We start from the raw sequence: 14,093 nt of genomic DNA, 5'->3' as shown, positions 1-14,093 counted from the left end.
ACTAAATGCCCAAAACAAACAAGTATAAGCAACTGATTACAAAATAATCAAAGTACCTTTTGAATAATGGCCCACTTTCATCCAAGATGAAATGTAGTATGGTGAGATGTATGTGGATGATGTAGATGGCAGGGGCACATGGCATTTCATCATCAACAAGTGAATATCAGGGGCTCAAACATAGGAGAAAAGCTTTCTCTTACAGGGTTACCCATTTTGGTGGGTAACAAGCCCTAAGGACACCATAACCCAAGTAGGGATAGGCTGTGGAATCCTTGGTGTTGGTAAAAAACCTTCAAAACTCCAATATTTTCCCCTTATCTTATTTTCTAAGTCCTTTTAGGCAAGTCACTAGGGAAAATTCAGAGGGATGAACTCAATTAGGTCATCTCTAGATGAGCGTTGGAGGTAATTGGCCTTGAATTTAACCTTGTTGAGCCATTTAACTTAGAATCTAGCCTTTTAGATGGTTAAATTTGTTGATTTTTCAAGTGCAATACATACTAGCATAATATTTATGAAAACTGATAATTACTTCTAATCTAAGTCATCTGACACGGGGATTCGGGACACGTAGGATTCGAGATTCGTGGTGTCGGATTCGGACACGTTGACCCCCAGGAACAAGACACATTATATATTATTTTATTAAATATATATATATATATATATATATATATATATATATATATAAATTTAAAAAATATACATATATATTAAAAATGAGATATTATCATATTTCTTACACAAATTTTAATTAATGATACAAATTTATTGATTTCAAACATAGATCTTGATCTATAGCTATTAGCATGCATAGTACATACAAAATTCAAATAAATGTCAGTGGTACTGGTCACATAATGATAAATCTATTAAAAATTTAAATCATGATTCATAATTCATAACTGAAAGACAACTTACAACTACAAGATAGTAAGATAAACACACTGACAACTGTAGTTTTCTCATTAAGTCATCAAATCAAAATGTGTTACATAGGTAGTGTTGGTGCAATGCCAATGCCAAATAGAAATAGAAAATATAAAACAACTAGAGGTATACAAGCCTCAAGGCATCAATCAACATCACTGTCCCCATCATCATGGTCCCCACTGCTCTCCTCTACATCCTCCTACTCCGCTGTATCCATAGTCGCGTCTGCATCTGCTGGTATGGAGGTTGACCCCTCTAAGTCATCAAATCTAACAGGCTCTAGCACTGGATCATTGAGATCCATGTTGGCCAATGCCAACTCAACAGTGGTGTCTAGACCCATATCATCAGGAACAGTGTTACTTGGGAGCAGGAGCGAAAGCGGGGAGCGACATATTCAGAAGCTCTTGGTTTGGTGCTCTTGATTAAATACGAGTTCCATACCCTAATACATGACAAAATTCAATAGAAACATTGCAATCCCCCAATCCTAAAATCCTGAAAAACTGATAAGTCTGCTAGATTTTGAATGAAATCTAAAATTCTACTTTCTCCATATGAAATCCAATGAGGTCGGAACCACTCTCAAACATCCTGAGTCATTTCATGGTAATGTTAAAAATTTAAGTAAAAGGATGAAAATGAAGATTAAGGAGAATGTCACTTTTACTTTAAGAATTTAACATTACCATGAATAGCATATCAATACTAGGGCCTAGACTTGATCATGAAGCTGCCAAAATGCTTTACTCCTTGCTCCAACAGCACAAATCACTTGCCAACAACACAAATCACTTGCCAAATGACAATTTTACTGAGCAAACACGCCCTTTTCATTCCCGCACTGAGGTTAGCGAGTCCTGGAAACCGGACATGTGTCCTAAAATCGTGACACGCTTTTGAAAATCGCGACACGCCCTCGGACACGACGTGTCCTGTGATTTGGACACGAATCCGGACCGAATCGTGTCGGATTCGCCGGATTCGGGATTCGCAAGGGGTTTAGGACGAATCTGGTGACTTAGCTTCTAATGATGCTGATCTTCTTTTTAATTTTTCCAGAGTATCATTAAATGATTATACTTCAGAAATTCAACTATATAAAAAGAATAGAACAATAGAGATCGCAATGCACAAAGAGAGCACAAGATTTACCCTAGGAAAACCAACTAAGGGGAAAAACTCAACAACCTTTTCTATAGAGAAATTCCTCTGTTCAACAAGAGACATACCTAGACCTCTAGCCAACAACTAGGTCAAAATGACCTTCAACGAATCTATGGTCAAACATGGTCAAACCCTCCTTAACTTTGCGATATTCTCAAGAAGAGATAGAATCCAAATCTAAGTGACGATGAGAATTACAAATGAGGTCTCATGTATTTATATGAGCCTCTAATAGTTCAAATGAGTCTAATTAGCTTAACAAACCATTAAAAGTGTCTCTAATGTGCAAAATAACACCCTAATAGGTGACAAGCCCACCAAAATGCTCCATGACATGAAATATAAGCCTCTTAAGAGGGCCAAAATGATAACTAAATAGGTAGGAGGGCCTTTGGAAGGTCTTGTGGAGTCCTATGTGTGCCAAAATAAGTGGATGGGCTCCAAACAGTCATAAAGGGGGTGGCCCCTTGATATCCAAGCAAATAACCATTGGTACCCCCAATTGGCTGTGGGGGCACAAAAACATCCTCACGGGTCTCGAAATGGATCGAAAAGCCTATATCCCATCTGCAAGGGCTGAAATAATGATGCAAGCCCTCCCTTTGTCTCTTATGGTGAGACACATCATCATCTGAGCCCTGTATTTAGCTACCAAGTGTGGTGCATCATCATAATCAAATAAATGGAACACGAGCGAGCAATGAGGGAGTTGAAGGATCCCGTGATGTGGCTCTCTGCTCTCTGCTATAGTGGAGGCGCATGGCTTTCAACGCTCACCCTACAAATGCCAATATGACCCTCTGGAGGGCTTGGACCCTGTATTGGGAGACCAAACCCCAAGATGAAGACCCACTTGCAATCCTGTATAAGATCCAATGCCTTCCCTCACCTTCTAGTACAACAAATCATCTGTGCAATTGAGTAAATGAGCTTATAAATGATGGAACCAAGTGGACACATCATGGTGGCATGCCCTTCCATAATGGGTTGTACAAGTGTCCCCAAGTTCAAGAAGGAGGTTAACCAAGGACCCTATTAGGTGGTTTCAACCTTTAAGGGAGTGTTAGGTCCATAGTACATCCGTTAAGAGGCAGGTGGCATGTGATATAATGATGGAATGAAGTGGGGCATTAGGGGAAGGCTCTAAGCCACATGCCATGGTACAAGGGTAGTTATGATGAGGGAAACCCACGGTTGCTGTATAGATGTAGAAGGGTGCAATCGTGGTACATGAGTTACCCCGACCTTTGTTTTTCCACCCTTCTTCATATGCCTTTTGCCTTTTATTGATTTTTCTTTTATAACTACCCGAGGCTTTAGGGGATGAGGGCATGATGTGGAAGATATAACAGTAATTACCCCTTTGTGGTTGGGCAATTCATTGCCCACCAGGGGTTGGGACAATCATGGGTTCCTTAGTGATGTAGGGGGTCAATGTAGGGGCCCTAGGAACCAGGGTGAGGACCATGATGATAGGGGGTAGTGCTCATGTTTGGTTTTTTCCCACATGCTAAATTTGTATTTCCCGACCATATTTTACATTTTGTGATACATTTCCTATTGAGAGTGGTCAAATTATGCTTTTTTCTTTCCTTTTCGCTGCATCAACCTCTGGGGCATCATTCCAAGCCCGACCCAAAGTGTGGACAAGGGGAAGGGGAAGCTAACTCCTTGCAGATCTAATGGAAAAATGTGGACTTGGATGGAAAAAGTATGAAATGGGGTTATAATGAGCGGAGTGGAGTGATGTATATGGTATCAGGAAGCGGGACCACGCAACGAAAATCGAGATTTCCCATTTAGTGGCATTCTTAAAGCTAATAGCCAATAAAGGAGATCCCACGAGACTAGGGTACAAGGTTAACCACCAAGTTGGACAAAGGAAACAAGAGTACAAACCAAGACCATTCTTTTTGCCGAATCCCCCCACCATTCCATGCCCAAAAGTGTCCATCATAAGTAAGCTAAATTACCCAACTACATAATGGAAAGCCATACCTTTGGGGTTGGGAGGCCCACCTTCAAACATACGATCATAACAAGTGGGTGAGGGAGCATAATGGCTGGCTTAGGTGGCAGAGATGATAGCACATTGAGCTATCTGTTGGCTGTAAGGGGCTACTGGTTGCTGGCTGAGGACCATCTAGGAGAAAAAATTCTCCTATGGGTTTCAGCCGCAGGTGGTGGGTAACATTCAACTCCAACTGAGACATGATCTCTCAGTGGATTGCATGAACGTACGCGAACGGGGAGCTCATGAGAACACCAACAATCTCTTAGGACAACAAACCTGTTACCTGCACATCAAAGATTAAACACCCGGGGAAACATGTTTTTATGGCGTCTCATGAATGCCTGTGCTTATGTTAGGCCATAAAAATCAACAAGAAATAAACATTATTCTAAATGCACCTACTCTAGCATGATAAAAGGATATGATATTTATTCTAATGCGAAAATCAATATGCAATGCATCCTACCTTAACATGCATATTATCTTAGGCGAATACTAAGTGTAATAATAGACCCAATGCAACCAACATATTATCTAGTCAATATGAGAACAATTGTCCCTTTGCTTATTCATGCAATAGATCAAAAAGCAAGGGCAAGAATGACTACATGGAAGGTCAAAAGGGCAGGAGGTGGGAAAGCAAAATGACCACACATGGAGTATCACGGGGGAAGAGGAAACAAAGCGATGTAATCTACTCCACAAGATCCTTTATTTCAACCAAAATATAGAGATATCATTGATCAACAATCAAGCTCATAAACCTCTGATGGATGGCAATCTTAGGGATATCGTTCTCATCATGGTCCTTATCATTCATCTCACGCTTTATGGCCATACTAGGGTTATGATTGGAAGGAAAGGGATACATATGAGATGGGGAGATAGAACAAGCAGGTTGCTCATGATGATCATATTCAGTTGAGAGAAATGATTCTTTGTTACAATAAGGGTTGAGGAAAGGGTTTACATGTAACTCAACTACAACCCTAGGATTGTGAATGAGATGAGGATCCTATTGATATCCTCATCATAGTGTCATAGATAGGGACCTTGTCAAAACGATTCCCATGCACCTCCCACTTCCCTTCTTCAATATGTAAAATATTCAATGATATCGATGTTTGAAGGGGTTACGAGATCACCTTCTCCAAGGTCTTCAAAGAGCGGATTATTAGAAACAGTATCCTTGGAAAAGGTAGGGTTAATCTCAACTTCACTTTCCATAGACTCATTCTCCCTATCACACATGTTTTGAAAATTATCTTGATCACCCTTTTCATCATGTGGACCTAGGGAGGACCCTCCTTCCTGCTCATCATCTAGATTCCCAAGGTCATCGTGATGCTTAATGAAGGCTTCTTCTTGAATGCTTAGTGCAGGGCATACTTGAAAATATCTAAGAAAGCCATCAAAGAATTCCTCAATAGATGAGATGCTCCTAGGTTCGTGATTATGCAACCATGAATTATGACCATGGAGGGATCTCATAAACAACAATATAAGGACATCCTGGTGGACCACTTTCATCTTTGTAGTATGCGCAATAAATCTTTCTACATGATCATTTGTAGAAAGTGGATCACCATCAAACATGGGCACTACATGTACCATCTTCCCTGTGACATGATTAGGGTGCTCAGGGATGCTAGTGATGTCCAAAGAAAAAAATTATCAAAGAAACACATCCTATTGAGATATACATGCAAATTATGTAGGAGTCACCAGGGTGAATTTAGAGATGCCTAGAGAAATGCTTGCTTCACCCTATAAGCATTGGCCTTAAAGTTCAATGAAGAACTAGGGCTTTGTTCTACCAATGGAGTCACCAAAAATGATATATCAATGATGTTGTAAGGGAAACAAGACACACGTCTCGTGTCCTTGGCAACGATGCCAAAAATGTTAGTGCTCAATCTAGCAGGGTCCTAGGAGGGGTTTCTAGAGAGCAACTACTAGGTCAAATGGCAACAATGGAGCAATAGCCCACTGTCACCTCAGCCAAAGCTCCCTGTTCTTTACAAACATTCATCAATGGGAGGAGTCCCGGTAATAGGGAAATCACCTATGAATGGTATACCAATGATCTAAAAGCAGTGATTTCAAGGGCCTATTCAAAGGAGAGGCTCAAATGAAAGAGGTTACTTGCTCAAGAAGCAAGGTGTATGGTTCTCCAAGAAGGGCTAAAGGGATCCTAGGCTTAGGGATGAAGGGTTATCTCATGAAAGGACGCCCTAGACCTAAGAATCCTAGGAGAATAGGCCTCCAAGATGATCCTTGTGAAATTTGAGTGATAAAGATGTGGGACCACCAAGAAGCCCAAGTGGACCCAAACAAGGTCAAGGGCTTCAGATGAAACTTCAAACAAAAGGGGCTTGACCAAGTGAGGGAGGAGAAAAGGATCAAGGAAGTTAGATTTGTCTTGAGATTTAGTGCGATGATCCTCAATGAAGCCACTATCCAATTAAGTTGGAGCTAGGGCTTGGAATAATTCCAAATCTAGGAACGAAGTTGGAGGTAGGGATTGGAATAATTCCAAATCTAGCCACGAGATTGATCTCAAAATTTGTGAGGGCCTAGAGGACACACCAACGCAGCTATGGATCAAATTGGTCACCAAATGGATGGCTATAATAAAATTTGGGTGATGCCCTAGGAGACACTAGGTTTAGGGCTTAGAGAAAGAAAGAGATGAAGGTGAAAAGATTTTCGTTGAAGTGATCACCAAGGATTAGACCAGTGCCTAGTCTATTGGGAGAATGGAGTCAATGGGATTTCAACCTTTGGAGTATCTTGTGCCCAATCAAGGAGTTCCCTAGCGACTTGGTATGGCCCTAAAGGCAACAACTAGGTTACTAAGAAAATTTATAGTTCTTACTACTGCAATTTGATGACTTATCAAGGCAATTACATAGATAGTAAACCCTTAGAACATTCATTCACCATACTAGACATGTAACATCTGCAAAGCCTTCACAAAATCAAATTCGCACTTCAATTAAGGCAAAAACATAGGTTCCATGAGCGAAAATTCCATACATTATTCTTGTGACATGAAATAGAGAAATATACCATGAAAGAGTACTCACAAGTATAACGAATGTATCCAATCATCAAAGAGAGAAAATCGAAGCTCCAAGACCAAGACAAGATTTTCAAATATCAAAATGCATCAAAGATTATCGAATTCGTCCTCCAATAGCTATAGCGGGATTCTCAAGAAGAGATAGAATCCAAATCCAAGAGATGATGATAATTACAAATGCTGTCACATGTATCTATATGAGCCTCTAATAGTTCAAATGCATCTAATTGGCCTAACAAACCCTTAAAAGTGTTTCTAAAGTTCAAAATAACACCCTAATTGGTGACAATCCCACCAAATAGCTCCATAACATGAAAAAGAAGCCTCTTAAGAGGGCCAAAATTATAAATAAATAGCTAGGAGGGCCTTCAGAAGGTCTAGTGGAGTCCAATATGTGCCAAAATAAGTGGATGGGCTCCAAACATAGTCATAAAGGGGGTAGCCCCTTGATATCCAAGCAAATGACCAGTGGTGTCCCAAGGTGGCTGTGGGGGCACAAAAACATCCTCATGGGTGTCCAAATGGATTGAAAAGCCTGTATCCCATCTGCAAGGATTAGAATAATGATGCAAGCCCTCCTTTTGTCTCCTATGGTGAGACACATCATCATTTGGGCCCTGAATCAACTGCCAAGTGTGTGGTGTAAGTATGTAGCCAACTGGGCAAGGTGGTACAGGTGCATCATCATCGCCAAATAAATGGAACATGAGCGAGCAATGAGTGGAGTTGAAGGATCCCATGATGTGGCTATCTACATAATGCTATAGTGAAGGCCCATGGTTCTCAACGCTTACCCTAGAAATGCCAATATGACCCTCTGGAGTGTTTGGACTTTGTATAGGGAGACCAAACCCCAAAATGAAGACCCACCTACAATTGTGTATAAGATCAATGCATCGCCTCACCTTCTATTACAACAAATCATCAGTGCAATTGAGTGAATGAGCTTACAAATCATGGAAGCAAGTGGACACTTCATGGTGGCATGCCCTTTTAAAATGCGTTGTACAAGTGTCTCCAAGTTCAAGGAGAAGGTTAACCAAGGACCCTATTACGTGGTTTCAACCTTTACGGGAGTATTAGGTCCATAGTACATCCATTAAGAGGTAGGTGGCATGTGATATAATGATGGAATGGATTGGGGCATCAGGGGAAGGCTTCCAGCCACATGCCATGGTACAAGGGTAGCTATGATGAGGGAAGCCCACACTTGGTGTATATACGTAGGAGGATGCAATCGTGGTACATGAGTTACGTCGACCTTTGTTTTTGCACCCTTCCTCATATGCCTTTTTCCTTTTATTGATTTTTCTTTTGTAATTGCTCGGGGCTCTAGGGGATGAGAGCATGATGTGTGAGATATAACAAAAATTGCTCCTTTGGGGTTGGGCAGTTCATCACCCATCGGGGGTTGGGACAATCATGGGTTCCTTAATGGTGTGGGGGGCCATTATAGGGGCCCTAGGAACCAGGGTGATGGCCATGATGATAGGGGGTAGAACTCATGTTTGGCTTTTGCCTACGTGCTAAATTTGTATGTCTAGACTATCTTTTGCATTTTGTGGTACATTTCCTGTTGAGAGTGGCCAAATTATGCTTTTTCCTTTCTTTTTAGTTGCATTAACCTCTGAGGCAGCGTTCCAAGCCGGACCCAAAGTGTGGACAAGGTTAAGGGGAAGCTAACTCCTCGTGGACCCAATGGACAAACATGGACCTAAATGGGAAAAATATGAAATGGGGTTATAATGAGTAGAGGGGGGTGATGTATATGGTATCGGGAAGTGGGATTACGCAACCCAAATTAGGATTTCCCATGTAGTGGCATTCCTAAATCTAATTGCTAATAAATGAGATCCCACGGGACTAGGATACAAGGTTAACCACCAAGTTGGACAGAGGAGAAAAGAGTGCAAACCAAGACCATTCTTTCTGGCAAATCCCTCCACCAATCCATGCCCAAAAATGTCCATCATAAGTAAGCTAAAATACCCAACTACATAATGGAAAGCCATACCTTTGAGGTTGGGAGACCCACCTTCAAACATACAATCATAACAAGTGGGTGAGGGAGCATAATGGCTAGCTCAGGTGGCAGAGATGGTGGCACATCGAGCTATCTGGTGGCTGTCTGCTGAGGACCATCTAGGAGAAACAAATCTCCTATGGGTGTCACCCATAGGTGGTGGGTAACAAAGGTTATGGCCTTAGTATTGATATGCAATTCATGGTAATGGTAAATTGTTAAAGTAAAAGTGACATTCTCCTTTATTTTTTATTTTCATCTTTTTACTTAAATTTTTAACATTACCATGAAATGAAAGGATGTTTGAGAATGGTTCCGACCTCATTGGATTTCATATAGAGAAATCAGAATTTTAGATCTCACTCAAAATCCAGTACACTTATCAGTTTTTCAGGATTGGGGGGATTGGAAAGTTTCCATTGGATTTTGTCATGTACTAGGATATGGAACTCATATTTAATCAAGAGCACCAAGCCTTCTATGTACCTAGATGTTAGTGACATTGGTTGTTGAACTCCTCTATCATTACCCTACTAAAAATGTATTCGTCACTCGAACAAAATCTTGACTTGACATGCTACGTTTTTTCTATCTTATGTTAATGCTTTGGGGGTGACATTAATAACAAATAACCCAAGATAGGCAATGATTTTGATGATATGTAGGTATTTGTTGTAGCATGATTTTTTTGGATGTTAGAGGCCATGTATTTTCAGTTCAAAGATGGATTGCACTTGATGCTATTTTGGTTATGTGCATGCTTACATGCTATATAAATGAGAACTTGTAACTTGTGGACCTGTGGTTGATGAATATTATAACTACTTGATGAAAAATGTTATATGGTTTAATCCATGTTTTTATGTCTTTTATCACTAATTCATCATTGTACATGCTTTTGTTGACATATATGCATGAAAATATATATTATATAAAATTCGCTCCCAAAATCACCCTCGATCCAGGAGCTTTTGAAAATGTCACTCCCCGCTCCCGCTCCCAAGCAGCCATGATTTAGAATACCCTTTAGGTGATCACTGGAATGCCTCTCTTGTGTTGCAATTCCACGAAAAGAGCAGGAGGAAGATTGCGGAGGTGACAGTGGCAATCTCTCTCATTGTTACGACAAGGTCTGGCCCTTTCCTTGTGAGGCCTCTTAGATGGCCGCTAGATTTTGAGGCAACAGGCACCTGACTTTGAACCACCAGAAATGGGACCCACCTGCTCCCCATCTTGTACCACTTGAAGAAGAGCCACCCACTCCCTCACCAGCAAACAGTGAGTTACAATCACCTCCTACTCAGTTATTGATGTGTTGATGATTTCAGACCCATTATTTTTTCATGGGAAGATATTATCTAAAATGGTTTCACAAATTGAAGTGTTTTTGAGAACCATTGGTCAATTTTGTTGTTCTCCATAAGATCTCATATATCAACTTATTGAACTGCATCTTGCTCGATGCGTCATGTAAGTCCAGTTGTTCTGGTCACAGCAGAATGGTGTTGTTCTCAATCTGCTTTTTAAACAAGCTGAGGATTATGCTCTGCTCTGGTGGATCATCTGTCCAATTTTTATGTGGAATTTTAGGACATGTAATGTTATTTCCCTTTCTGTATCTGCTCTATACTTTTCATTGTTTCTCAGATACAGCATTCCATGTACAAATATCGATAGATATGACTTGATTTATGTCGTGTGTATATGCCAATTGTCACCAGCATAAAATAACTTCAGAATACCAAGGTTTCACAGTCCATGCTACTCATTATCATATCGGAAATAGTTGTTAAAATCCCTATTATTGGTGTTGGAAATATCTCTGATTTCTCCCAATATTTCTGATTTTTCCTGAGTTGTCAGCTCGCCAATCTGTCTGATAGTTTCCAAGTTTCTTAGTTCCAAGTTTATTCTTGCTGATATTTTCTGATAAGTTTATTTGCTGATATTTCCGATAAGTTTCTTTACGAACCCTGGGCGATATATTTCCCGAAGTGATATTTGCAACATTGTTTCCCACACTAATAAAAGGAATTTTTTTTTTAGTATCCCAAAGGAGCCCAACAGCCCACCTGACATGTAGCTACTAGTAAACCTATGGTGGTCTACCTCCTCTCCGTAAACTGAGTCACAATTGGGGGGATTTGAACCTTGGATCTCTCAGTTTTCTCAGGACTCACATTACTTCGATCACCAATTGAGCTGCCCCCATGGGACCTAGTAAAAACGACTTTAAATAGAGGTGCTGTTCCGATTTTACGCAAGGGCTCTGAATTATCCTGTGCATCATACTTCTGTTGAAATAAAATAAAGATAATGTTTAGTTTCTAAATCCCAATAAAAATGTTCTTATTGTAACAGGTCTAATTGCTGGTAAAAAAATATTTCTTATTTTAACAGGCGTTTTTCCTAATCAAAAACATATTGAACGTTAAACTTTTCTGTTTTTATTGTAGTGACCTATCATTGACAACAAATCAAAATGTTTGGAGACAAAAGGTTACAAAAGGTTATATGAACCAGGCACATGTCCAGTTTTTGACTAATATACCAAAAGTGGATGCTGAACGGCGTTATTTACAGGCTAACAGCCTTCAACGGAGTCCAAAGAGTACATACAGTTCCCCGAATTCTCCTACACAAGGTATATGGTTTAATGCTGTTGTACCATCTTGATTTTCATGTATGTTTTCATTATACTGACTTGTGGGATAAGTGCTGTGCCTTTTATTAAGCTTGAATTTTCTCAAGTCTTTAGGCTGTTATCGTTTTTAGCATATGATTGTTGCAAATGATTAATTCAGAATGCCTTTTATAGGATTATTCTTAACACCACCCAGGAGTTCTCCATCTTCAAATGCTTCTATTGATGAACAAGACTATTACTCAACTTTCCATAAGACACCAGGAAGAAAGCAGTTTTCAAAGGAAGATTGGAAAAGTTTTACAAGAGAATCCACAAGGAAAGCTATGTGTGAACTAGTTTCAAAGCCTGAGTTTTCTGACTGGGTAGTTTCACATGCGGATCGAATAAATGTGGCTCCAGATGAGGAAAGAGAAATTTCAGATGATGAAACTGAGGTAACGGATGACACAGAACCAGATGAGAGTACCGAGGGTGTTGGGTGGTTCAGATGGTAGCAGAAGGAACTGTACAATATACACATTTTCCTGGTTCAATTCTCTTGCTGTACTATTTCCCATTAATGAGGAGCCAAAGGTACATGTAATGTATATTAAATCATTGTAATTCTAGTTTTTTGTTTGTTCACACAAACTGTTTGAGCATCTTGATGTATAACTTCATGTGTTTTCCATTAGATGTAGATATGCATATTATGAAAATATTGTGAAGCGTTCAATATGGGTACACAAATATGTTCCAATTGGAGAAAGCATTACTAATCACATTTGGCTTTCTACTTATAGAACATTCCTGTTATGTATCCTTTTTGCTGCAGTGTTCATGCTTCCTGATTACAAATTTTTATATCCATGTGTGCTTAAGGGCTTTTGCTTCTAACAAGCAGTTGGTTTCATCATTGTTATGTAAAAATTTGTAATTTTGTAATTATAGTTAAATTAGGAAAAAGACACTATCAAAAGATGATGTCCTTACATGAAAAGACAACCAAGGTCGTATATAAACCAGGGGCCCTTTTTGTAAAACTCATCAATCAATTTTCTAATAAAATATATATACATATTATTTGTTAAACTACAGTGTAAAATCAAGTTTGCTTAATCTGGTATCAGAGAAATTCGTCCTCAGCCGGTAGTTGTACAACTCGTAGTTCGACCACTCCTATTGCCCACCATCAACTGATCGACTCACTGCCCTTCCTTTTGACAACCTTGACATTGTCCCCGTGCTGTCATTTGACTTCCACCACTGCCGTGTTTCCCCGCCTTTCGTGCTGTTCGCTATCATCTCCACAATTCGTGCTATCAATTTCCCTGTTCATGCGACCTCCGTCGAACCCTGACACCCTTCAACTTCTACTTTGCGTTACCACCACACAATTGTCTTGATTGTTGTCCTGTCCCCATGTCTGGCCGCCATATTAATTTCCATTCGCCGCAATTAACTGCCCAAATTCCCTGACAGTTGTGTCTGTTGACTCCATTCTCTCAACGTCACCATTCGTATTGTTGTTCACGCCATTATAAACCTATTGTGTTCGGAGTTTTATTTTAATTAAGGTTCAAATATATAATAATAATAATATAAAAAATTTAGGTACAAGTTAAAGAAACGAGTTAAGCTAGATCACTATACACCACCACACACTTGATCAATGTCATCATTGACTAATGAATTTAGTAAAAAATTTATAGAACTTGAAAGTAAGGTCACTGAAAATATCAAGAACATTAAGAAGCTCCATGATACAATGTGAGAATAGTGATTCAAACTCCAACAAAATTATGACGAGCTTAAAAGGAACATGCAACACTTTCAAATAAGTTTGATCAGAATCATACTGAAGTAATGGTGGCAATGAACCTTATCTATCAAAAGCTGAAGCTTGCAATTGATCAATATACCAGAGTAATAAAGCTACTCAACACCCTGATTCTTTAAATACATCAAGCTCATTAGACTCACCTTGTATCTCTGAATCTCCACATACATCTTCCAACCCCAATCCACCAAATAGTAACGCGAATTTTCAAAATATGCAGATCTCAGCCCAATTCCCCTTCTTCGCTCCACCGATTGCCACATATCAACGAAGAGCAAAACTTGAGCTTTCCAAATTTGACCGTAACGAGAAAATCAATGTTGCATGGTTCAATAATTTAGAGGAGTATTACGAGATTTACAGTATTGACAATGACGATGAAAAAATCAAGCATGCAACCAT

General features: G+C 39.7%; 1 protein-coding gene across 5 annotated transcripts in view; it reads left to right on the top strand.

The window, feature by feature from the left end:
• The window catches only part of LOC149251571 (uncharacterized), a 286,157-nt gene that overhangs the window by 246,820 nt on the left and 25,244 nt on the right, over positions 1–14,093 (top strand). For all 5 annotated transcript variants that reach the window (XM_089459511.1, XM_089459512.1, XM_089459510.1 and 2 more), the window contains exons 9-10: positions 11,682–11,869; positions 12,044–12,445. In XM_089459511.1, the coding sequence (XP_089315637.1) occupies positions 11,682–11,869; positions 12,044–12,366 (511 nt within the window). In that variant the 3' untranslated portion in view covers positions 12,367–12,445. The remainder of the gene's footprint in view (positions 1–11,681; positions 11,870–12,043; positions 12,446–14,093) is intronic.

Source organism: Pinus tabuliformis, chromosome 7 (genome assembly GCF_031772625.1).
Source record: "Pinus tabuliformis cultivar Carrire ecotype Pingquan chromosome 7, CPIR1, whole genome shotgun sequence".
Classification (NCBI taxonomy): Eukaryota; Viridiplantae; Streptophyta; class Pinopsida; order Pinales; family Pinaceae; genus Pinus; species Pinus tabuliformis.
Note: the sequence above shows the minus strand (reverse complement) of the source record. Positions and strands in the feature narration are given on the sequence as shown.